The 27,213-nt window shown below is 34.7% G+C and overlaps 1 protein-coding gene across 8 annotated transcripts in view; it reads left to right on the forward strand.

Annotated features, from left to right (window-relative positions):
• USP25 (ubiquitin specific peptidase 25) overlaps window positions 1–27,213 on the forward strand; it is a 124,935-nt gene that overhangs the window by 31,408 nt on the left and 66,314 nt on the right. For 6 of the 8 annotated variants that reach the window (XM_037061791.1, XM_037061794.1, XM_037061796.1 and 3 more), the window contains 3 exons: window positions 3,559–3,682; window positions 14,467–14,629; window positions 21,718–21,804. In XM_037061791.1, coding sequence (XP_036917686.1) covers window positions 3,559–3,682; window positions 14,467–14,629; window positions 21,718–21,804 — 374 coding nt within the window. The remainder of the gene's footprint in view (window positions 1–3,558; window positions 3,683–14,466; window positions 14,630–21,717; window positions 21,805–27,213) is intronic. The other 2 variants (XM_037061793.1, XM_037061798.1) reach the window with 2 other exon arrangements.

A 27,213-nucleotide genomic window follows, 5' to 3' on the forward strand; every position in this document is an offset into this window, starting at 1 on the left:
TTCCTTTCAAATATTGGAGGAATTTGTACATTATAAAACAAATCAAAATTTTTAGCATCATTTGATTTCATCAGATAAGCTGTGAAGTACTGGGAAGATATTAAGTTCACAATGGTCAAAACAAGTTTAACAAAGGCCCATTTTTTTGCTTAAAATTTTCATATTAATCATTGGCAACAAATACTCTTATTTGTTTTCTTCTAAGTGACAAGTCACTTTGTTTACCTTTGAGAAAATGCCTTCTAAATACTGAAGTCTGAATACTCACAGTTTGTAGTGTGTTGATGTTTTTCTGAGTAAAAATAGTGTTCCATGAAAAAATTAGCTGGTTGAGCCTGCACCTGAAATACTGCACTAGTGTCTGCTCTGGAGCAGCAAGTGGCCCGTTTGGGTACACAGCCAGAGTACTTCCAATTTTGTGAGAGTGTTAACATGTAAGTCAGTGTTACAGATTTAATAAAATTTCCCCTCTTTTATCAAGGAATTAGGAGAAACTAGACCTTTTATTTTTAAAAAATAGTGTGTGTGTGTAGATGTGAGGAGTACAATGAATTGTGCACACAGCTTGGTTCTGCTGCTCTGATTTGGGCTAGGAAGCAGCAGGTTTAAGGCAGTGTTGCTCTGCGTCATCAGTGCAGATGTGAGCACAGCAGAATAGGTAAGGAGCAAGTTAGTAATACTGTGAGAATTTTTTTCCTTAGAGTTTTCCCTTTTCTGATAGGGTTATGGGGATCCCCAAGGACCCCTGGACCACACTTGGAGAACTGCCAGTATGCAGAAGAGACCACTTGATTTAATAGTTAGAAGACTTAAATTGAAGCCTGTCTACATGTTTTATTTTTATAATGTTATACTTAATTTTTACAACTTCAGTTATCTTATTTATGAAACATGGTTAAAAACATCTTCCCTTGCTATTTTCTTTTTTGTTGCTTGAGTTACAATTGATAAATTATGAAAAGCTCTGAGTATGATTGTTGCTATTCTCATTTAATTTTCTGCTCTAGCCAGTTTGGTTTACTTGCCAGTCATGAAACGGTAAACACTCTTGATTGTTTCAAAGAAGCTTAAAGGGGGTTTGCGTTCTTCAGAAATCAGTGGAGGGACTGTAGTTCAGCCTCCTGAAAGGACTCCCAGATTCTTGCTGGATTGGCCAGCGGAGGAGCGACTCCCTCTGCCACAGTCAGGCTGGGTGTGAATCAGGCTGTCTGGGGCCACTGAGTTCAGGAACATGCCTCTGTAGCTGTAGCGCAGGGGGCAGGCTGCCAGGATTAGGGCACAGCCACTGAGCTGTGCCTGGATGTTGGCATGCAGAGCCCAGCTGCCACTTCTCTATCCCTTGACATCCCTTAGACTAGAAACTGGACAGTGGAACGACCCACATCTCTTCAGTTGTATTAGAGAAAACAGCGAAAAGCAGGATAGTGGTTTCCCCTCACTTCTGCCTTCCAAATCTCACGTTAGTGCATCCAGTTGGTAGACTTAAATTTTACCCAGAACTTCAACCATAAGTGAATTGGGAAAATAGATTTGTTTATTTTTTTAAATCTTTACAGCTTCTCTAGTTGAAAAGAGAGCACAGTAGTAGGATGAGCGAATGGAGTCTGAGGGCTAATTCATCATGTCTGCCAAACAGGTTTTTCTGCCTCTTTGTGCTTTGCAAATCATTTTCTTCACTTCCATTATTCTTTCTGTATTCATCCAAGTTATAGTCATTACTTAATGACTCATTTTATAGGCCATTTCATGCCTCTCTTGTCCTACCTTTCTCTTCATCAGTATTCATACAGATTCCTATTGGACTGGATGAATCCATCTGCGGCTGCCCTCTAGCTGGACTTGGATTTTGTGAGCCAGGCTTAGGAAACCTTTGGATGGGTGGTGAACATAGACATGCTTCTCCATTTCAGTTACCTTTGCTATATTAACTTTGTTCCACATTTTATTTGATGAAATTTTTTTGAATCCTACTTACTACATTTTTGTGAGATTTACTATACTAAGGACATTTTAAAAAACACCTTCTATAGATAACTATTATTTCTAATATTTTTAATGTTCTTATAAGCTACTGTTTGGAGAAAAAAAGTGTGGATAACAATAGAAGTAGGCTTTTGAAACCGTCAGTATGCATTATTTCCTACTCATTAAGTGTGGGCTATTCTTTTCTAGTACCTGTATAAACCCCTCTAGCCAAATGGTACCTATTTCCACTGCCCTATCCCATTTTATTTGTCTGCTGTAAAATTCCAGGGTTACACAGAAAAATTAATATTTAGCATGTCTCAAATACAAATAAACAAACAACGAATGAAGAACTTGTTCAAAATATCAATAAGCATAATCCTAGCCATGCAAAGATAAGGTAATAATAGCTATAATACTTTATCTTTCTCATCATATTCTTCTGTTAAACTCCTACTTAGCAACAATTATGATTCCTATTCTTGTTTAATGATAATGGGAATATTATTGGCATCTTTTGGGTTAAGGAAATTGACCAGTTTACATTAGCAAATTGGATTTTAAAAGTTTTTCTAAAATATAGTGATAATTAAAGCCTTTATTTTTTGGATAAAAGAATACTTATAGCACCAAGACTATATTGTTAGAATAGAAAAGAAAATGGTATTATTTATTTGTATATTTCTTTTGGTGAAACGAAATCTTTTTGTTAAGTTTAAACAGCTGCTCTGGACAGTGTGGCTCGGTTGGTTGGAACTACACCTGTGCACTGCCCTGTACACTGAAGGGTTGGGGGGTCACTTCCTGATCAGGGCACATGGCTGGCTTGTGGGTTTGGTCCCCAGTTGGGCTGCGTGTGGGAGACAACCAACTGCTGTTTCTCTCTCTCTCCCCCTTCCTCTCTTTCTAAAATCAATAAACATATTTATAAAATATTTAAAGGGCTGCAGTTTATTAAATACTTCAGAGGGTACAAAAGTGCTTTTTATAGGAAATGAAAGATTCTTACACTTTCTTCTCCCTTAACCCTCCCTCCTTAAAATGAACCACTGTTAACAGTTTGGTACATACTTCTAGACTTAAAAAAAAATGTATTTGTTTGTATGTGTATACGTGTGTGTGTGTATGTGTGTGTACACACACACATAGTTGGTTAGTTTCTGAAATGTAATTTTTGAGAGCTAAGCTATTAATTATACTCTGATGGATAATATCTAGGTGGCCACATGTATGAACTGTAGTGTGTTTGTGTTAACTTTGGAAAGCATAAATGTGAATGTTGATTTTGATTTTTGTTAGTAAAGAAACTTACTAGCTTTTAATCAGAGACTATGTAATAAATATTGAGATTCCTCCGCAATGAAATATATTTATGCTGCTATTGTTTTAGGCATATTTTAGAGAAGATCGTTAAGTTTTGAAGTATACCAATTTATCATTGGTTTTCATTTCTTCAGAGAGGCTCTTACAAATAACTAAATCGGTGCTAACTTTGGTTTGAAAGGGTATATCGGGTATAAAAATATCCGTGATAAGAATTACCTTTCATTTTGTTTGACTTTTAATTTTGAGTAAGATAGTTTTGCTTTTCAGATGTGATTGATCTCACTGGAGATGATAAAGATGATCTTCAGAGAGCAATTGCCTTGAGTTTGGCGGAATCAAACAGGGCATTCAGGGAGACTGGAATAACTGATGAGGAGCAAGCCATTAGCAGGTAAAAACATAATTTGTATAAATAGATATAAGTACTATCTATAATAGAAATAGTAATTGGCTTTAATTTCAAAAGGCACAGAGATATACTTTGTTATTCTAAATAAATTATTCCTATACTTCAGTATTGTTTTTATATTTTACCTAACCAAAATTTTCATATTCTAGTTCCAATTGCATTTGAAGCTTAGATTTTAGGATTTGAAGTGGTAATATGGGCATATGTTTAGGTGTATATTTTAATATTTCTTTGATTTTTTTCCTAACCCCTTTTTGTATTGTCCAATTTTACTTATAAAATTGTCGTTTACAGCTGGAATCAGCCAAGCTTCTGTAAAGGGCCTACTGTACGTGTTCTAGGCTTTGCCGGCCATATCATTTCTGCTACAATGACCCCACTCTGATGTTGCAGTACAAGAGCAGCCATTAAATTATGATCACACATAATTTAATAAGTGGGTATGTTCCAGTAAATCTTGATTTACCGAAACAGGCTGCTGCTTAGGTGTAGATCATGGTCCGTATTCTGCCAACCACTGATATATAGTATGATAGCATACGATTTTTCTTTTTTTTCTTTTTTAACGAAATTGGCAAGATTCCAAGATATGTGATGGAATGATAGAATTTATTTTTTTTATTTAATAATAGCCAAATTTTTCTAGTTTGAGACAATTTGATCTACCAGAGGATTAAATAAGTAAATTTGATTTTATCACAAAACAATTCTAATTAAAAAAACTTAGGTAAATTGTAACTAACTATATAATCTTCTAAACAACTCTTTGGAGGCATTGATAACTCTTACTGAAGGAAATATTTAACTTTTAAAAGGTTGTATGATTTTCCAAAGGTTTACAGCTTAGATGGGTCCAGAGTTATTTTTCCTGTAACACAGGTTGGTAACAGAAAATACCAGCTTTCTTATAATTTTCTTGACACAATATCGATAGTAAACTTCTAAGTAATCTGAAATTACTGTATAGGAGGAGATATCTCAAAATGCTGTGTTTATGCTATGCACATAGTTTTTCTTAGTAATGCTTTTAAATGTCTTTAAATGTTATTTCAGAAACTACCTATAAGATTTATATCAAAATAGAAAAACTTAATTAAAATTTATTAACCTCTTTAGTGTGCCTAATATTATTTAATGCCAGTAATTTTAAATGAAAACCAAAAATGCGTAGGCTCTCTTTAAACATTGTAGGTAGGCTTATTTTGTGAAGGATTGGGGAAATTTTAAAAGTAGTTTTGTCTTAAAAAATAGATTGGGCCCTGGCTGGTGACGCAGAGACTGAGTGTGGACCTGGAAAGCAAAGGGTCGCGGCTTGATTCCCAGGCAGGGCACACGCCTGGGTTGTGGGCCAGGTCCCCAGTCAGGGGCCTCAGGAAGTGACCACACATTGATGTTCTCTCCCTCTCATTTCCCCTCCCTTACCCTCTCAAAAAATAAATAAAATCTTTTGAAAAAATAGACTGAAATGAAATAGTTGTCTTGAATAATTATACAACTTGACGATATTTAAGCTTTGATAAGAAATGTTTTAAAAATGAAATATATGAGATGGGTTTCATATTTAAGGGGAGTGGGGGTCTGTTATGTGAAAAAGATGTAAAACAGTATCAGCAGTTTTATGTCAGGTGTTTTCTAATTTTAAAATAGTATGTACTAATTAGGTAGTAAAAAGTAAAAAGGATTTAAAAGATAGGGGATTAAGACTATTTCTAATCTATTATTAAGTTCAACCTATGTATTATATATGGTTTTAGATACTTATTTTTGTCCAAGTAAGAAAAGAATTCTTAAGGTAGTTCTTTTTCTTATTCTTGGCCTTTTTATTTTTAGTGTACTTTTAAAATAGTAAATATTTTATGAAGACTTTATTTTAGATAACATTGTAGAGGTTTTGGAATAGTGTAATTTTACATAAATGCATACTCTAGAAATAAAAAGTGATTAATTAAGTTGCAAATGCAATTATTTTTATTGGTATGTGTAGATTTTATAATTTACAGTTTAAAATGTTAGATGCAAAGTGTGCAGTTAATAAACATATATACATTTTATAATTTTAAAATGTTAAATGCAAAATGCACTTAATAAGCATGTATATAAATCACATTGTATCAGAAAAAAAGGAATGTGAAAATTCTAGCTAAACTTTTGGCAGTGATAAATTTGTTTCTATAGGTTTTTATTAAGGGTAGGACTTAAGTTCTAAAGGCGAAATGATGCATTTTAATGGAAAAAATGTTATATGCTATGCTTAAAAGTAATTTAAGTATTTGTTTATTACCCAAGTTCAGTTGACAAGATTTTGCCAAATTAAATGCTAGAATCATTTGACTTACAGTTTATATTTCACTAGACAAACTTTAATATGAGTTCATATATTTGGAACACTACATAATTGTGTATAATTAAGTGAGATAAAGACTGTCTTTCTGCATATTACAATCCTCTATTTAGGCACCTATAAATTTCCTGGTGTAATTTTTAAGTTGATTTATTTAAATTTTTATAAGAAATGTATGCTCTATTTACAGATAAACATTTATGTATAAGTTTATCTATAGTTATACATATCAACTGTTGTGTTATATATGTCACTTACAAATCTATGCTTACACACATTATTAAAGTGTACTTCCTAATATAATCACTTCTTACTTTCAGGATTGGATGTATTTGTAATTATCTCTTGGTTTTCATTGTTTAGGTGGAGAATAAGTAGAGCATTGATAGCTGAAATTTGCTAATAGTTTAGTGCATTGTGACTGGTTTAGGTCTATGACATACTTCTTGTAAAAATGACTTACTTCGTGAAATTACTTTGAACTAGCTTTATAAGGCTAGGTTCTAGTTAGAATTGTTAAAAAGGGCATACCTCCAACTGTTTCGAGAAATATGGTAGACTGACACATTTTCTAGTGGGAACAACCAGAACAATGCTCCTTCAATGCATTGTTCACAGCCCCTTGAAGGGCAGCGGCTCCGTCTCTGACAGAACTTTCCACGTTTTTTCTGTTGGATATAAAATTTAATAAGATCTTCTTAAAAGTTTTACGGAATTGGTAACATGGTAAGACTAAAAATCAAAGTGGAGGAATGAGCCCAAAGAGTAAGTTTGGAGCACTGAAACTCACTTTTTGAGATAATGAATATGCTTGTGTGTAAACTTGAACTTTATGATGTCCTTTAGAATAAGTCTATGTAAGTAAGGTGGGAAACTTTAGAAGGAGCTCGTTCCCCTTATTAAAATGCTCATACCAAGGGATAACATTCGTAATAAGGGTTAAATGAGAATCGTTCCCCCCTAAAACCCCTGGAGCACTATAAAAGTAGCTGCCTTGGCTCTGAGGAGTGCTGTTATAAGTGATAGAACTTGCCCTGAGGAGTTGTATCTTAGTTTTGAAACTGAAATCTGTGCTACTTTAATGGTCCAATAAATCTTAAGTTGGAGATTTAGTTTTAAAGGGTATTAGATTTGTGTTGTCCCTAGTCCCTGGCAGAATCAAACATACATTCTTAATTTAGGAAGGTGTCTTCATCCTCAGCCTCAAAGAACTCCTTTTGGTAACGTTTGAAGCTCTATAAGCCCCACCAATCAGAATTACCGAGCATACTTGGAAAAAGGTTACTCAGCAAAAATGCACTCATTTGTTTAGATATTGTGGGTGATAGAATTATGCTTTAGCTTTAAAGGAAATAAGGGGTGCTCGAAAGTAATGACCTAACATATTTGAAAAAGAACTGAAAATATCCTTTCAAAATGAAAATTGGAATTAATCACATAAAAAATACAACAAGGGTTTAATGGATTAAAAATAGCTAAAGATCATATCACTAGACTGAAAATACATAAGAAATTATCCAGCCTGTAATGGACAGCTATCTGTAAAGATGGAAAAAGGTTGCAAGATTTGGAAAATAAACTGAGTAGGTCTAATGTACATTAATTGGTATTACAGAAAGGAAACAGTGGGTCAGATTACCTCTTTACAAAAATGTAAAGAGGTAATCACTAAGAATTTTTTGCAAGTGAAAAGAAAACCTGTAATTGTATGAAGCCCAACAAATCCCAGTCATGAAAAGTAATAGAAACTGATACATCCATTGCTTTACAGTGATACTCCAGAACACTTAAGACTGGGAAAATCTTAAAATTACTCAGGAAAAAGGTGGAATTACCTTGAAAATAGTACCAGTGAAAGTGACAAATTATACAAATTAGCACAGCATGTAAGGCCTATGGAAACAGAGCCACCAGAATTCTGTACTGGGTAGAGCANGGCGGGCAGGGTTGGGATTATAAGACAGAAACCTGTACTTGAACAAGAATTAAATAAAAATTATATTAAAAAAAAAAAGACTGGGAAAATCTTAAAATTACTCAGGAAAAAGGTGGAATTACCTTGAAAATAGTACCAGTGAAAGTGACAAATTATACAAATTAGCACAGCATGTAAGGCCTATGGAAACAGAGCCACCAGAATTCTGTACTGGGTAGAGCAGTGTGGCGCAGTCTCATGATGGCATTCTTCCCTGTGGTGAAGGCGCCAGGGGCAGTTCTGAAAGGCAAGAGCCACTGCTCTCTGTCTCATGTCTCCCTCACCCCCAGATGTGGGGTGCTTGCACTGCCTCCACTGCTACAAAATCGCTGTGTCCCCTTCCAGTAATAATTTCACCTTTTTCCGCAGCAGTTTTCTACTTGCACCACACCTTCCATTCAAAAGGTCAGATACAATAGGAACAAAGGCATTTTTGTGAAATTATAGGGACCATTTGTGCCTCCCACTTTGGCAAACGTGGGCCATTGATGAGGAACTGGAGGAGTGGCGTACTAAACCAAGTAATCTTTATTTTTATACTCCAACACTATTCAGCGCAACAAGGAAATCCAGGTGTCTGAACTGGAATTAAGTTTGGGAGCCACCTGGAGCATTTACCAACCAGATCAGCCTAGGGGAGTGAAAAGGGGAGAATTCTGTGTTTTTAAAAGAGGTATCTATAACTCCCACTTTTTTAATCCTGATCATTACGCAGGAAGCAGGTGTGAGGTAGAACTGCCTTAAGGAGGTTTGTGGAACAGAAGTAGGTGAGGGAAGCAATTGCCATTTTTTAAAGTTGATTTGTTGAGGATGGTAGAGAGCACAGAAGATCCATTTAATATTTTGACTATTGTTCTATTTTGTAGTGGTTGTTTATGTAAAAACATACATCATTGTCAGATTAAAAGTGGTTTATAGAAGTTGAAAATAAGAAACTGATTAGTTTTAAGAGCCACCAGGATGTGGCCAGAGTTGGCTGATCAGACTTGAACAGCAATACTCTCAACAGTACTCTTGATAGAAAAAGTGTCAACAACTGCGAGGTACCACTAATAGTCCTAAGAAGGGCGGCAGCGGGCAGGGGTGGAAGTGGTCAAAGGTCCAGTGTGGTAAGTCTGCCAAAAGTGGGCAAGAGCCACAGTTTATACAGTGTGGCCTTCCTCGCTGTGAAAAATAGGTCAGCTTTTGGCAGGAGTCCCCTAATTTGTACTCAGTATATGATTGTGGGCATGGTGCCGTGCTGGGTGTGATGATAGAGTGCAGCAGTGGTGGCAGTCTGCGTGATGCAAGCTTGATGAATCTTTGCATTAAAGAACAGGCACTACCGTGCATCACAATGGCTTAAATTAAAGATTGGTAATCCCAAGTGTTGGTGAGCATGTACAGCAACCAGAAGTATCATATGCTGTTGGTAGAAATGTGTAATGGTGTAATCACCTTGGGAAACTGAAAATTTCTAATGAATTTCAACATATACTGTGCATTTCCACTCCTAGGTATAGAGACCCTTGAGAAAGCAGTGTGTAGTAGCTTTATTGATAGTAAAAACTGTAAAAAATAAAACCCAAATATTCGTAAGAGCAGAATAGTATACAATGGTGATATATTCAATGGAATGCTGAGCAGAAAATGGAAAACATTTTCCTGGTACTTGCAAGAATGTGCAGGAATCCTCAGAGCAACACATTGAATGAAAGGAAGTTAAACTAGAAGAATAACTGCTGTGGATTCCATTTATGTAAATGTTTAGAAGCCAGAATGGTGTATCTGGGAGATGGAGCAGACACTGCTAGCTAAAAAGGGCTTGAGAGAATTTTCTGGAATAATGGAAATTTTCTATATCTTGATCTGGGTGGTGGTCACATGAGTGTGTACATATGTAAAAAATGTCACTGATCATATTTAAGATTTATGTAAGTCTTAACAAAAGTGTATTTAGCTATGTTAATTGAAAATCACTATACCCAAAATTTTATGTCTTATATAAGAACAACTGAGAAGGTGAAAATTTAAAAAGCTATTGTTTATACTGCAAAACTACTAAAGACTAACAATAAATTTATTAAGAAATGTGCAAGAATTTCTAAGAAGAAAATTAGTATCATTGAGACAGATTAATGAACACTCAATAATTGGAAATATATTCTATTTCACAGATAGGAAGGCTGAGCACTGTAAAACTGGTCAATTCTCCTTAAATTCCCTTGGGGGTTTAGTGTGATCCCTGTAAACAACAATAAAAATAGCAGTAGATGTTTTTTAAGGAAATCAACATGCTGGTTTCTCCCTCTTTTTTCCTTGCTTCCTCCCTCCCTCCCTCCCTGCCTTCCTTCTTTTGTGGGTCATTCTGTACAGCTTCAGTGAAACATGCTTTGCAGTGTGATGCTTCCTCATAATGGATTTAGGTGATCTAAATGGGATGTTTTCAACATTACTGCTTTAGTACAATTTAAATAACAATACAGAATAAATAAAACAAGACCCACAATTGGAACAGTGAAAGGTTAACTGGAAGGTGAACATTTACCATAAATAGGTTCTTTAAGCATTCAGTGTAGTGTGTGGAAGGAAAAGAGACAGCATTTTGTCATCTTTTCCTATTACTGAATGCCATGGTCATGACCAGTGCTGGGAAGATAAGAAAGCATGTGAAGTATGGCGGGGGGTGGGTTTTGATTTGCGGCTTTTGGGAGTGCCTTTTAGCATGCTGCTTTTTGGTATAAGCTACTTCTGAGCTGTTTTGAGGTTTTGCAGTGTTTCCCCACCCCCTTCTCTGTCTTCTGGCAACCTTAATACCTAGAATGTAGCTGTTGTGTATTTTAAACTTTAAAGCCTGGGTTGTACAACTGACTTTGCTTTTGTGAGGCCAGGAAAAGTACCCTCAAGTAGAACTTGTCTTTATAGAAAGTTTATATTCATTATGCCAATACTGAACTATAGAAAGGAACAAAGGCTTTGGGAATAAGAGTAGTATTTGAGCAATAAATACTTTGTGTTTTTGCTTAAGAAAAATAACGAAGAGGTTTCTTAATCACCCATTTACTTTAAATGCTTATTTAGCACCTACTACTACTTACCATGTGTGTTCCTGGGATGAAAATATCTGTGAAAAGGGGTGAGTTGATTAACAGTTGTTCTTGGTTCAGTGGAATAGCATTAAGTCCTTTAGGAGCCAGGAGGAGGTAGGAGGAAGTAACCTACTGCAGCATGTTTTAAGGCCCTGGTGGTAAAGAGCTGTATGTGTATAAATAATCTCCAAATCAAAGAGACTATACGAAGTCATAGTGTTCTTTCATTCACCGTCTTTTAGTGTCATAATTTTACTATATGGTACGGTTAGAGAATATTATAATAAACCTGTTGTTTTTAAGAACCAGTAACTGGTGATATCTATCCTATGAGTGAATTGAGTTACATGAATATTTACTTTTTTAAATATGACATCCCAGGTATAAATACAACTTAGGAAACAGATATTCTTTATATCTTGGGTGACTTTGAGGAGCAGTAAGCATGTATGTCTTGAGCCCTGATCAGTTGTTAGAGTGTGTACCCAGTTTGACCTCTGTAAAGAAAGGTATATAGGAATGCTGGGGAGATGGTGTCTTCCCCTTCCAACTTGCTCTGTGGAGTAGTAACAAACAGTGTGGGCAAGCTGCTTGGTACTAGAAAGTGCATTTGAGGCCAGGCATTCTCCTAAGTCCTGTGGGGGAGAGTAGGCAAGGGCACCAAAACACTTTCATTGTCTCATAACATTAAGGCAACATTTACATTCTATCATTTGTACGTACATGTACAAATGAAGAGATGTAGTGTTTTGGTGGGAGAGGGCCAGAAGAGGAGGTTGAAGGAATTACTGTCTGGAAACATTAGAAAAAAACAGACTTCGTGGGTTTTCGTAACCTCAACCAGATCTGGATAAGAATATTATTACTTTCAGCCCTGGCTGGTGTATGTAGCTCAGTGGATTGAGCATGAGCCTACGAACCACATGATTGCGATTCGATTCCCAGTCAGGGCACATGCCTGGGTTGCAGGCCAGTTCCCAGCAGGGGACCCATGAGAGGCAACCATACATCGATATTTCTCTCCCTCTCTCCTTCCTTTCCCCTCTAAAGATAAATAAATAAAACCTTTTAAAAAATTAAAAAAATATATATTATTACCTCAGTGCAGTGTAGATGGAGATTTGGGATGGGTTGGTGACACTTCTGCGGAACACGAGACCTCATTTTACTCAGTCTGGTCTTGAGGCTGCATCTCTGTTATTAATTCATGTGGCATGTATGGATTTTAATTTTTACAGATTGTGTGTATTTTGTAGAAATTAAGTATTTTCAAGTTTTCTGTAATGTCTGTGTGACCCAAGGCCTAATCACTTTGGTAAATGTTATCTGGCCTGTTGACATTATTAAGAAGGGTTTGTTTCTTATTAGTATTTTATTGTAATTGGTAGTTCAAAATGTATAATGATAGAGATTCAGCCACCAGGAGATTCAGGATAGATTGTAATTCTCCTAGGCTTTTGATAAGTTTGTAGTTTAAGAATAAATTCTAGAATCCTCTATCAAGTGGTTGTCATACATGCCAACTAGTATGTGTACAAAGTGTTAGGTGCCTCTTCTCTCTCCCATAAGTGACCACTGCTGCTAATTCTTCTCTCTTGTTTATGGTGTCACCGCTGGTTTTTCCAGAATTCACTGCTTGTTTTAGTTCATTCATCTCTAGTTACCAAGATGGCAATAAGGTTTCTTTATACTTCTAAATATAGATATGCATTACAAAGGGAATAAAAATTTCAAAAGAAAACACTCCCATTAATAAAAGTCAATAAAAATTAAATGTACCATTTTATATGCAGCAGTCTTTTGTGCTATATTTATTTCTTATTCTGTGCATTAACTCTCTCTTTTGAGTACAAATTAGTTGCCTTGTACAAATTCAGTTTGTTCCAGTTCATCATTATTATTACTGTGTTATATTATGCCAAACTGGACAACCCAACCTTGGACGATAGGAAGTCTCCATTGGTTCTTTGACTTCTTATGCCCCTCTCATGTACTTGAAAGCTTGTTTCTGGTAACAGTGGGATGTTCTGTATAAATACTGGTTTTCTTCTGCCCCAATTAACCTAATTAAATACCTTCCAAGGAGTTATGGTATCTTTTAGTGGTAAATAGTTGGGGGGGAAAGCCTCTAGAGGCTGAGGTTGCATTTGAGGGTTGATATTATGCAAAGCTTATTGGTGATGTTCGATCACACTTAATACTGACAGAGATGTAAACTGTTTATTTTTAAATATGTGAGTTTACTTTTTCACATTTAACATGTTGTTCCCTGCTTTTTAAAATTTCCGAAGAAAAACTTTCTCCTATATTCACGTTATTTTAAGTAATAACTTGGAATCTTACTGCATTTTATCCAATGTCATGTTGTAAATAATGCTGCGGGAGGTAAAAGAATCATTTACTTTACCCCATAATTAAGAATATAGTCATATTATTTTGACATTAATCTGATAGGGTAAAATCTTTAGGATAAAAATGATGAACCTCAAAAGTTTGAAAACTTCATTCTTGCCAAGGTTTTTGTAATTAACGAAATGTGATTAAGACACATAAATATTTTTTTTTGCTTATTTAGAATAGTAAGTATCACAGGCCTTAAGCAGGAAATATTCTTTGTCAGTTCAGAGGTGGGAATTAGGGCTTTCCAGCATGTTGTTGCAAGAGAACATCGCGAAGCAGAGGAGCATTGCTTTTGCCATGTTTTGATGTATTTAAGATAGTCTCTAAGTGAGTTTATTTTGAAGAGGTTACTCTTTTATTATTCTGATACATAGATATTATTTCCCTAAGTTTTTCCATTGGCGAACTTTCAGGTAAAGAAGCAGACACATAAGAATTCTCTTCCTCTGTTTAGCTCTCATAGAGTCATAGGTCTCTAGAACTGACAGGAACCCTGGAATTAACTTATAGAAAAGCACATTAATGGTCAGAGTCGTAGAAATGTGTTTTGTTCTGTTTTTAGTATTTTCTTGATGATTAAAGTAAGTTAATTGTTTAAAAACTAGTCATTTTGTTGTATTGTAAATATGCACTTTAATATAGTGATTTCTCAGAATACTAATCTAGGTGCTATATTCCTGGTACTAAGCTGTTAATTTGTTGAAATGTAATTTAACATTTTCTATTACAAACATTGTCTTCACATTTGAATTGCCTCTTACTTAAGGCGAAAAAAAAGCTGCATGTCTCTGGATCCTTGGGCATTACCACTGCTATATTTTTAAAGAAAGCTAATCTCTACTGAGTAAAGATAGCCCTAAATATTACTTCCCCAAATACATTATCTAAAGCTTAAGTTATTAAAAATGCTTAGTTTATGCTATTTTCTACAGTACAGCACTAAATTAATACTGGTTTGTTTCTCTTATTTTCTCCCCGTAAGAGTTCTTGAAGCCAGCATAGCAGAAAACAAAGCATGTTTAAAGAAGACACCTACAGAAGTTTGGAGGGATTCTCGAAACCCTTACGACAGGAAAAGGCAAGACAAAGCTCCTGTTGGACTGAAGAATGTTGGCAATACTTGCTGGTTTAGTGCAGTCATTCAGGTAAGGATCTTCATGCAGGTCTTATTTGGCGGGCATAATAGCAATTGGCGGAAACGTGAGTTGGAATTGCGTTTCTCTTCAGTTGTATACTGGACATATAACTGCATGAGGTTTCAGAATACTCTCCATCTAAAAATTAGTTTAGAGATTGTAGCATTTCTCATCCTTCTTTGTTCCTCACTCCCAGGATGGAGTTTGAACATAGGTCATAGAGTATGACCTATGCCTTATTTAGTATTATTTGGAATTAATTTCTTCTCCTTCCCTGTTGTTAGGAATTGGTATCAGAGTGTAAAGAAAACATTTCTGTATGAATTTTCTTGCAAATTTAGGGAAGGATGTAATCAAGATTTGAAACCAGACAGCTCAGACTTATTTGTATATAATAGAAAATGTTGTTCATTGAATTTCATCCTTTACATATTATTTTTAGTAGAAGAGGGGCATTTTATTTGAGGAGGGTAGAGATTAATAAGACATTTTTCCTAACTTGTAAAGCCCTTAATGAAATATTTCCTGAGCCCCTTATTCTAAAATAAAAAAATCTTTGTATGCATAGATATGCATATTCTTCTTAATTTTGACTAGTTTTTCTTTTTATTTTTTAGCTTTTATGTGATATTACTGTTACCAAATTCTTTACCATTCTCAGACATTGCTAATGTTATCCACCAGGTTGTAAAACCTTAAATTCAAGAATCTCCATAAATGAACTAATTATGAATAATAACATTCTCTTCATTTTTACCCTTTAAGAAAATTAATATTTTGTGTTTACTTTCCAAATGAGGTTGAATTCATCTTATTATTTAATGTTCCTAACGATTACTTTTTAAATCATTGGATGTGTATTCCATTGCTTGTATAGTAAAAGTATCCCTTCACTTTGTAGCTTTCCAAACCCATAAAATGACAGCATAAACTTGCATACTATGTTAAAGCAACTAACTGGTTTTTACATTTTCTACAAAATTGTTAATTGTATTTTCTAGGCAATTACTACGCACTTTAACTTTTTTTCTACTTCTGTGGTGTAATTTTGAACCCCCGCCCCTTTTACTTCTGAGACATAATGCCATACAGTTTGATTTCCTTTGGTCTTCTGGGTTTACACCTGTTTAATATACTCTGGTAGACATTAGTTAATAACTAGTATGCCATCATTTATTTTCCAGGCCATTAAAATGTTAAAGAATACCTGGATTAATGTAAATCTGTAGTAATACCTTTGTTTACAGCCTTGATTGTGCATTAATTACTCAGCTAAATGCCAACAGTATCTAAACTTTTATTTGCTATTTTAGTCTCTTAGACTATATTGCTTTACTTTACTTTCACTATTAGTGGGGCTTTTGCACTTCATTGTCCAGTGTAAATAATTCAGACATCGTTTTAAAGTAGGAAGCACAGTTCCACGGCTGTGGTCTGAGTCTCGATCATGGACATGCTTTGCTGCTTGTCTCTGGGCAAGCAAACGCTGCTCCTGCTGCACTATTATGGCCAATAAATGAGGCTCATTGCATAGAAGCTTCTCTTAGAAAACTGTAAGAAGAAAGAAAGCACTTGCAAATAATCAATATTTGTTATTTAGAATAAGTTATCTTTATTTCTCCATACTGTATTGTAAGAAAGACCCTCTTGAAATGATACTTAAATTAATATTAATACATTCGAGGAAAATCACTGTTTGTTTTCATAGTATAAACTTCTCTTAATATCTTAATTGTCAAATTTGAAAGAATTGTTCATTTGATTTTTACTTTGGTGTTAGCTGACCTTAGCTTTTCCTTTCCATTTCAATTTTTGGGGTGTTTTTTTTTTTTGGAAGGGAAATGGACTGGGAAAATTGCTTGTCCTTTTGAACAGTTGAGGTGATTTTAACTAATTTAACATTTTATCTGCTGCCTAACTGGTAGCAGGGCTCCACAGCACACCCAGGCAAGTGTGGGTCGCTTGGGGTGGGTACTTCTTCTTTTGGGGAAACCTGCACACCTAGAAGTAACTTCTAACCCTGAAAAAGCTGAGTTATGATGAAGTAGTAAGATACTGATTTTTGGACGTATGGAAAAACATTAAGCTTTAAATTTTGGAAAATTATGGACAGAAAAAAAACTTTGTCTAAAGATCATTTTGTTTTTTACTGTAATTTTAAAGTCTATTCTATTTTAAGTAGCTTTTCATATTCACCATACTCTTAAATCAAGTAATTTCTGGTTGACTAAAATACAGATATTCTGGGGGCATTTAACACATCTTTAGGTTATTCTGTACCAGAATATAGTACAGTGTCTGACTCTTTGGAAGAGCCCATTATGTAATTATTGAATGAGTGAATGAATGAACCAAAAAAGGAGCATGTGTAATTTATGTTAGAACTGAAGACTTAAGAAGCTTCTATCACCCTGATAGTGTATGGGATTAAAAAGATGCTGCAAATTTTAAAAAAATTAGGTCATTTAACATGTTTATTCACATCACTTGCTTTTATCTTTTTAATTTTCCTAAAAAAAAAGAAAAGAAAACCCAAGTATGTAGTTCAGTGAGAAAACCAAAAATTTTATAGCAGTTAAAGGCTTATAGTGAAAAATAGCAATAATCTGTCCTAGACATACCTACCTAATAGTCCTGGGGCAACTACAGTCAGTTCTAGCTGTTTCTCCTGTTATCTTCATTTTTATAAATGACATGCCTTCCTGCTGGGGTATAAGGATTTAGCTCCCCCATTTCGCCTAGAATTGCCTTCTCTTTTATCGACCAAATAGGTGTAGCACAAGTTGAAAATAGTAGTCAGTGTTTACATTTTCTGTGGCTTTGTAAATATTACAGTGATTTACTAGGACTATCCTTCTGTAATTTTTTGTTTTCTTGGAGTTTGCCACCATTTTTTTCTATTTTTATATACTTATTCTTAAAATTTTCCAAATGCTCCAACATCTGGTATCAATAGTATGGTCTTTATGTTCAAGAGTATTAGCTCAGTTGCTTTAGTCTTTGACCACAGAAGATTTCTCTGCCTCAAAATGAGACTGGATCCTGATTCACTGTGCTTAAGCATGGTTGCTGGTTTTCCAAAAGCAGGTCTAGAGAAAGGAAATTGGAGAAGGATAAGGGAGGGGTCTGTTTGCGTGTTTTTACTTAGTATTCCTTTTTTGTAGCTCTGAATCTCATCCTGTCTTTCCTCGTGCACACTGTGACTGATTTTTTAAACCTGAAACAGTAAGGTTCAGTAATACTCAAAGACTAAATCTATATCCCAAAGAAGGAGGTAGTAGTTGTCTGGGATAGATATAGGCATTTAATTGCTCTGAATGCAAACTTTTATCTTTTAATCCAACTGCTTTCCCTGCTTCACCTTGAAATTTATATGATACCATTCTACATTTTAAATAATCCACCTGGGAGAATTTATCTTGCTTCTCCTTGGTATTTTCCACTAGAGGCAGTTTGTATATCCCTTTGCTCTCTTGTCATGAGTTCTTTTGCTTTCTACAAATTATTTGAACTTTCATCTCTCATAACTCTGTTATTTGCACCGAATCTAGCCAAACTCCATTTTATCAAGTGCTCTTCAACACTCATGGATCAGTTTTAGACTTAATACAGGGATACTTACTTTCAGCGTGTATCAGTAACAAACACGATTTAGGCAGTAGTGACAATTACACTCTCCCACCCCTTCTGAAGGAGTATGGTGACCAGTACCACTATGACTGTGATTTAGGGTATAAAGAATTTAGGACTTTAAAAAAATTAATGTCTATTTGTGTTACAATGGTCACAAATTCTACTTTGGGTAATAGCTTAGTAGGTTGTTTTAGATCACCTACCCAGGACCCAAAACAAAATAAAGTGAAAAATCAGCTTTTTGAAGGCATCACATAATTCTAAAGTGGAGGGATTTTGAGGCCAAGTTCTGAGTGAACAAAGTGTTCAGGGAATGCACTGGATTTTATCCTTGAGGCAATTCCCGAAGTGGCTGCTGGGTGGTAGGGAAGCTAAGCACAGTTTTGCGCAGACTCAGAGCCCTGGTAAGCACCTCGGCTTTTCAGAATACTGAAGAGATAGAGGAACCTGGGGTTAATTGAGAACTAAAAATAATTTAAAATAATGAAAAAATTCATAGTTTTTTAATTCTAGCTTCATCCTGGAGCTGATTAGATTAAGTTGACCTGGGATATCAAATAGTCCCAGTCTTGTTAGAAGATACTAAAACTTTGCATTTTCTCCAGCCTCTCATCCACACTGTCTGGCACTCAGATCATACTGAGTCATGCCAGAAAGTACGGTATGTCCAAAAATTAAGGGAAAATAATGGTCAGTAAATTAGTACTGAGACAAATGAAAGTTGAATTGTTATAATAATTATTAGTATGGTCAAGGATTTGAAAGCAATATTGAGAATTTTGGTAGAAAACTATAAAAAGAAAATAGGAATTTTAGGATTGAAAATCATAGTTAATAAGTTAAGAAAAGAGCACATTACACACAACTGAAAAGAACGAGTCAGCTGGACAACTGGTCTGAAGAGTATTTTGAGACTAAAGCCATGAAGTACAGGTGAGAGAATTTGGACGTGAGAATGGTGCAATGAATTCAATGTATTTGTGGTTCTGTGGGAAGAGTGAAGAAGGAAAAGGGAAAAAGCAGTATTTGAAGAGATAACAATCTTGCAAACTTGGTGAAAGAGATCAAGCCACAGATTTAGGAAATGATAGAAATCAGGTAATATAAACATGAAGACCTCTGCACCAAGCCGCACCGTAATACAGGAAAAACGATAGAGACAAAGAGAAAAATCCTGAAATTTTCCAGATGAAAAAGATGTATCACCTGTATAAGGAACAAAAGTAAGGCTTACAGCTGACTTCTCAACAGAAGTGCTGTCTTTAAAATGCTAGAAGAAATAACTGGCCATCTAGAATTCTATAACTAGCAAAAATCTTACCAAAATGAAGAGAAATCCATTTTCGGTGGCGAAGAAGCTGAAGTAACTCATCACCAGCAGAACCACCCCAGACGAGATTTGAATGGGTGTCGAGGAACAAGGAAAGTGTTGTCCAGTGGGAGCTCAGAGCATAGAAGTAAGATTAGAAGTCTTCTGATTTATCCGTATTCTCTTTCCTACTTAAATTCCTCCCAGGAACAGTCTATATTTTCTCTCCCTTACTTCAGTACTCGTTGCTGCTCTTCTTGCTGCCTACCATTCTACTGAAAACTGTCATCCCATATGCCAAATCCAAAGGTTATTTTCCTGCCTGACCTTATTGGTAGGTGGCAGCCTTTGTAAGTATTACTAACCTTGTTCTCGAAATTTGCCAATGATTCTTTGATGAGAATGTTCTGTGGTACTTCATGTCTTTGTTGGGAGGCCTCTGGTGTAGGTTTTTTTTTTTTTTAAGTTCTGCAGTTATTTTGACACATAGCTATATTTGAAAGCCCTTGCTTTTCTACTGTTTTCTTCTCTAATCTTATGCTCTACTTCCCTTACTGTTCTTATTTTGTCTTATAACTCTTTTTTCCTATAGCATTTAAATGCTTCTCTTTCCCTAAGGATCTGATCTTGCTCTGCCAGTGTTGTAGTCATATTATTTCCTATTTATGACATATACTCATTGATTTAACCTGCCATCATAAGACTGTCATCTCCGCAAGGGTAGAGAGTTGATAATTTTATTCTTTGCTGCCTGTCTTCCTTTGCATGTAGTGGGTACTCCATAAACATTTGTCGAATGAATGAATGAGTGAATGGTTTCATGCGCTCATATCATTTAGTTAAGAACTATTTTTAGATCACAAGATAACTAAAATAGTTTTCAACATTTTCTATTAGCAGACTTAGAGTTTTACCTTTCATGTTTAGGTCTTTAATCCACATGTATATTTATATATATTTACAGCTATTATAGTGGGCCACTTTTCTCAACAGCTCACTACCAAAAAACCCCAACAACTTTTGTTTTTTTTATTGATTTGGGTGCCCTCTCTATCTTCCATCAAGTTGATTAACTTATCTTTACTTAGATTTAATACATTATCACTTCCTGCACAGTGACTTTCAAACTTTATAAACTGTGACTCACAAAAGGGGTACACTTTGTACTGTAAAACACTTTACTTATACATATGTATGTAAAATACCTACAGTGGAATTTATAAAAATATTCTGGTGAATTTCCTGTGTATGATGTATGCTGATACTTTCCACTGTATTTTATTTAATTTTTTAAACAAAGGTTTATCAGGATGACATTCATGAATTATAAGCTATAACTTAAAATCCGCTCAGGAAGCTTTTCCATGGGTACCTTTTATGTGCTCTCATTGTACACTGTGTGAACAATACTATATCTCAGAGTCACAGTTATATTATTTTAATATAATCTGTCTTCCTTCTAGGTTGTGTGTCTCCTTGAACATAATGATAATATGTCATTTCTTTGTGTCTCCATCACCAGGCATATGGCCCATAAATTTATTTGTACTATATTTTTGTAGAATTGATACCTCTAGATGACTTATAGTATATATAATACATTTAAAAAGCTCTAGACTTTGCATTTGTATACCTTTTATTTTGAGGAATTTGAGTTTATATTTCTTTTAATATATCATATTAAAAGAAAACTTTTAATATATAGTATGTTTTTTTGAGTTGTCCATGTATAATTTCTGCTTTGCAGTACAATAAATTTGTTAATGATCAAGAATAGTATGTCCAAATATAAGTAATTTGACTTCTCTCAGAGGGAACAATACAAGGTGTGGCAGAAGTAACTCCTGCCTGAGTGTGGTTGGTAGGATAATAATATGGGTGTAATAATTTATAATTTTAATTTGAACATTTCACCTAAAATGTCATACGGTGTGCTTTAGTGTGATATTGTTATGTTACAGAATTACATGCTTATGATTTTGTAATAAAAAGGGGACGTTATTTGTGCTAGACCCTGTAGTCCACCTTTCACCAATTGCATCAATTCTGTGATAAGATGTATAGTTTGTCAAAAATAAATCTGTGAATTGCATCACATTTTTACAGTTCTAGCAGAATTTTTCCATAAGTTTCTTAAATTGTTGTTCTTTTTCAGTCATTATTCAATCTTTTGGAATTTAGAAGATTAGTTCTGAATTATAAGCCTCCATCAAATGCTCAAGATTTACCTCGAAATCAAAAGGTAAAATTAAACAGAGGGTCTTAATTTTTAATCTGTGTTTTTCTCGGGGGGCACTTGCCGCTCATCAAATCTGAAACAGTGTCACATTTGAATATCAACTCATTATTCTCAATTACTACTTCAGTAACTTTCTGTTCTTGTCAGTGTATTACAAATATGATTTTTTCCTCACCTGTGTGCCAGTATTATGCCAGTTTTTTGTATGATTTTGGTACTTGCTTTTTTTCTTTTTGGACCTTCCAATTTTGGTAAACTTTATAGGCTACAATTTACAATTCAAGATTTTTCTTTGTTTTCTGAAAAATTCTGTGAAAATCAAAAGTTTTTTTCACTTATTTGCCTGCAGACCGTCCCTTTAAAAGCTCACTGTTGCTCTGGCTGTCTTTGCAGTGCAGGTCTTGTGACTTAATGTTGCTGGGTAATGCAATGTGGCTGCACAGACGACAAGGCCCAGTTCTGCATGTGGACCTAAAGCCAGACAGAGCACCTTACTTGATCTGTCTCTGCTCAGTGTCCTTGTCTGAAAAGTGTAAATAATTGTAACGATTGTTTTCATCGAGTTGCTGTGAGAATTAAATGAGATAAAACATGTAAAGGACTTAGAACTGCCTGGTACGTAGCAAGTATCAGGTATCAACCTCTGTTAGTTACTATATTGTTCACATTAGCTTTTCAAACTATAGGACTGATTTGCATGCAGAAATTCATGCTTAGTGGGAAAATTAATTATGGAGAGATTATGCTTGAGTGTAGGTCCTCGGTGACCTTCTCATAAAGATACTGTAGCCCGAAAGGGACTAGGTTTCATTAAAGTTTAAAACTTTGTGTGACCTATTATTAGTAGTAATGATAAATTATTAAATTATGTTTTTCTTTTAGTACATAATTTTGAAAATTACTTTTTTGGCAAACACATGAAACATTTTTAATGCAAGCTAATGGGATTGTAGCTTGATTTATAGCCAGGTTTTCAGGCTATAGTCTTTAGATTATAAAGTGTCAGGCTGATAAACAAGGCACTTTCAAAAGGAAACAAAGATCATCTGACAACTCCTCATACCTCCGGAGGAATTTAGCAATTACAATTTTTACGTGAAACTTTTTGGATTACTGCTTCCCTTTAGCACAGTTTGTTAATATCAATAGCCTTCTCCTCTGATGTGTCAGTTGGAGTATGTTTATAATTATATAACATTTTTAAAAAAATATTGCTTCCAGTTACATAATCTTATGTATCTTGACCTTTTCTTTTATGTTCCTGGATTTTAGTACTATACAGAGTTTTAATTTTTTTATTTTTTGAAATGTTGGCTAAAACCAAGTTACTTTTCTAATCTTAGTAAACAATTGTGATATTCATGCGTATGTACCAGAGCCAGTTTGGGGTCATGAGAATGTCAGCTGAGTGCTAGAGAAATAGACAGGTCCAATCATTAGCACCTTTCTAGAGAAATTTGTTTCTTGCAGTGGAGGGGTCAGCATGTCCAGGTGTCCCTTTAGCTTAAGGAGTAAAGAGAATCACTACTTCTATGCACAAAAGATACTTATTTAGAAGCATACTATACAATTTTGTGAAAGATCGTTGCACAAATGAGGTTATTCTTTAATTTGGTATGGTGACAGCAATACCTACACCTTTAAATTTGACCCAATTTGACACCTTTAAAGCAAACATGGGGGATTTATAGGTAATTAATTAGCCACTGATTGGTACTGTATTCAGTTGAGGTGATAAAGGATACATGTTTTTAAAAAGATGTCAGTGTAGATGTTGTCACTTATTATTTAATAATGAATTTATATTTAACTCATGTTTACTGCTACACTGAGCTTGAAAACTAATGTGCTAAGATACAGCATGCCCTTGAGGATCACTTTAATCACATCGCAAAGATGTTATTTACATGTACTGCTAAGCAGAGTATTTTTTATCAGCAAGTAAAGGTTACCATAAATACTGTATTACATACATAGTGAGAGAAAGAGGTGGAGTCTTTGAAATCAGTTCATATTTTAGGTGGACTTGGTTATTGTTCCTAGAAGTTGAAACTAATTTTATACTTTCCTATTTGTTTGTACTGTTCACAATGTTAATGTCTAGAAGAACTGTGATGTATAGAAATTGAAACATAGATTCTAACAGTAAACATCTCACCTTCCCCACCTTCACACATATTCTCTTTGGCTTGAGAAGTTACAAACTGATGGCAAAACATGTATTAAAATGTTGACAACACAAAGTTGAATAAGCTCATAATATTTAGAAGTAATTTCTACATAGATAGCTAAAGTTTTATCATAAGTTTATATTACTTAGAGTCTTGATTTATAGCATCTTCCAAATAAATAATATTTCCCCATTTTTTTAATTTTATTTATTTTTAGAGAGGAGGGAGGGAGAAAGAGAGGGAGAGAAGCATCAATGTGCCATTGCCTCTCCTGAGCCCTGCACTGGGGACCAGGCCCACAACCCAGGCATGTGTCCTGACTGGGAATTGAACTGGCAACCTCTTGGTTTGCAGGCCCAAGCTCAATCCACTGAGCTACACCAGCCAGGGCTCTCCCCACTTTTTACCACTCACAAGTATGAAGCATTGAGCCATACTTTATTACTGATACTTTACAAAAGATTTATGAATTTATTGTTAAGGTACTTTACCAAAAGATTTATGAATTTTACACATAAAAGAGGCATTCTGGAACTTCTGTGTTCAGCCATGATGAAGTAACAGAGACTGGATTTACAAGTGTCTGTAAATTTTAAAGGATTTAAAGCATAAAAAATGTTTTCTGACGATAATGAAATTAAGTTAGAAAACAGCAAAAAGATACCTAGAAAATCTCACTGATAGTTTGAAATTAAATATTATATCTTTTAATAATCCAGAGGACAAAGAAAAAGTCAAAAGGGAAAGTTCAAAATATTTGGAACTGAATGAAAATTAAAACATGACATATCAGAATTAGAGGGATACAGCTAAAGCATTGGTTAGTGGGAAATGTATGAACTAAACACTTTATTAGAAAATGAGACTAGTTTCAAATTGGTGGCAACTTTCACATCAAGAACTTGATGAGAAAAAGCAATTAATTTGAAAACAGAAGAAAGGAATAATAGAGATAAGAACAGAAATCAATGAAACAAACCAGAAAAAGAGAAAATTAATGAAATCAAAAACTACTTCTTAAAATCGGTAAAAGCAATGAACTTCTAGACTGAGCAAGAGATAAAAAGGAAGAAACAAATTATCAATATAAAGAATGAAAGAGGGGCATATCACTGCATATTCCATAAAAAATGAAAGAGGTTAGTGGAATTATAAACAACAGATAAAAATCTTTAAAACTACAAGCTATCCAAGATCACTGATGAAAAAATAGATGAGTATCCCTATATTATATTATATTATATTATATTATATTATATTATCAGTATATTATAGTAGTGTGGGAAACTTGTATATGAACATGGGACTTTTAGTTAAGAACCCTGCCACCAAAAATTTAATAGTAAACGAGTTCACTGGTGAATTATGCTAAACATTTTAAGAAAGAAATACTACCAATTCTCTAAATGTTTTTCCAGAAAATTGAAGAAGAGGTGGCACTTCCCGACTCATGAGCCCAGTGTTACCCCAAAACCAAAAGTGTTACAGAAAAGATATTTAAAGAAAACTACAGACCAATATTTCTCATGAATATAGAAACAAAAGTTGTAGCAAATTTTGGCAAACTAAATCCTGCAATATATATACAGGCTAATACCTTATGGCAGGTGGGGTTTTATCCATGACTACAAGATTAGTTATGTGTTCAAAAATTAGTGTAATTCACCACATTAACAGACTAAAGAAAAACTATATGATTATCTTAGTAGGTGAAGAAAAGGGGTTTGAGAAAAAGGTAACATCTAATTATGGCAAAATATTTCTAAACCTAGGAATAAAAAGGAACTGTCTTATCCTGATAAAGCTCATTTATGAAAATATAAACTAATATACTTGATGGCGAAAGACTGAATGCTTTTCCCCAAGAATCAGGAAAAGTCAAGGATGTCAGCTTTCACCACTTCTATTAAACATTAGACTAGAGTTTTTAACCAGTATTGTAAAACAAGAAAAAGAAACAAACATGCAGATTGGAAAGAATTAAATCTGTTTGTGTGTTTATGTTTGTATTTATAACTTGGTTATATATATAGAAAATCCCAAGTACTCTACCAAAAAAAAATGCTTGAAGCAAGAAATGAACTATCAAGATTACATGATACAAAGCAAACACAAAAATCAATTATATTTCTAAATACTTGCACTATACAACTGAGAATTTAAATTTTAAATTACTTATATTAAATTGCATAAAATACAGACTTTTAGGGGTAAAGTAGACAAAAGATATATATATATGGAAAACTACAGAATGTGACTGACAGCCCTGGCTGGTGTGGCTCAGTGTGGTGAGTGCTGGCCTGTGAACCAAAGGTCACTGGGTTGATTCCTGGTCCGGGCACTTGCCCGGGTTGCAGGTCCCCAGCTGGCGGTGTGTGAGAGGCAGCGAATCAACATTTCCCTCTCTCCCTCCCTTCCCCTCTCACTAAAAAAATAAAATCTTTTTAAAAATTCTTTAAAATTTATTTTAAAGAGAACATTGCTGAGAGAAATTAAAGTAGTAAAGTGGTATGTAGCATCATGTTCTTGGGTCAGGAAATTCAGTATTGGTAGGGTATCACTTGTCCCCAACTTAACCTCTTGATTCAGTACATTCCCTGTCATAATCCCAGGAGGCTTTTTGGTACGAATTGGCATCCTGATTCTAAAATTTATATGGAGAGTCAAAACAGGTAGGATAGCCATAGCAATTTTTAAACAAAAGACAATTTTGGGGGAGTACTTACCAAGCTATAATAATCAAGGAACTCTCTTATTGGTGAAAAGATAGTCATGGAGACCATGGAGACCTTGTTTCTTTTCCAAGAAACAGAACTGCACATATAGGGTGAATTGATTCTAATCAGTGTTGCCAAAACAATCCACTGGGCAGAGAAAAGTCTTTTAAATTATGGTGTCATAGCCAGAAAAATAATTCTCAGTTCTTACAGGATATTATGCAGCCCTGCTTTAGAAATCCAATAAGGCCTAGGGCACGTGCCTGGGTTGCAGGGCCAGGTCCTCAGTAGGGGGCACGCAAGAGGCAACCACACATTGATGTTTCCCTCCCTCGCCTTCTCCCTCATATCCCCTCTAAAAATGTAAATAAATAAAATATTTTTTTAAAAAAAGAAAGGAATCCATAGAGGGTTTTTTGATTTTATGAAAAACACTTTTCCAGTACTAATGTAGGTCTTTCGTAAAAGTGGAGTGGCTTAACTTGAACTTTCAAAAAGCAGAGGATACTCTTCTCATTGTGCCG

Source organism: Sturnira hondurensis, unplaced genomic scaffold (genome assembly GCF_014824575.4).
Source record: "Sturnira hondurensis isolate 20B ecotype Veracruz unplaced genomic scaffold, ASM1482457v3 Scaffold0013537, whole genome shotgun sequence".
In the NCBI taxonomy this organism is placed as follows: Eukaryota; Metazoa; Chordata; class Mammalia; order Chiroptera; family Phyllostomidae; genus Sturnira; species Sturnira hondurensis.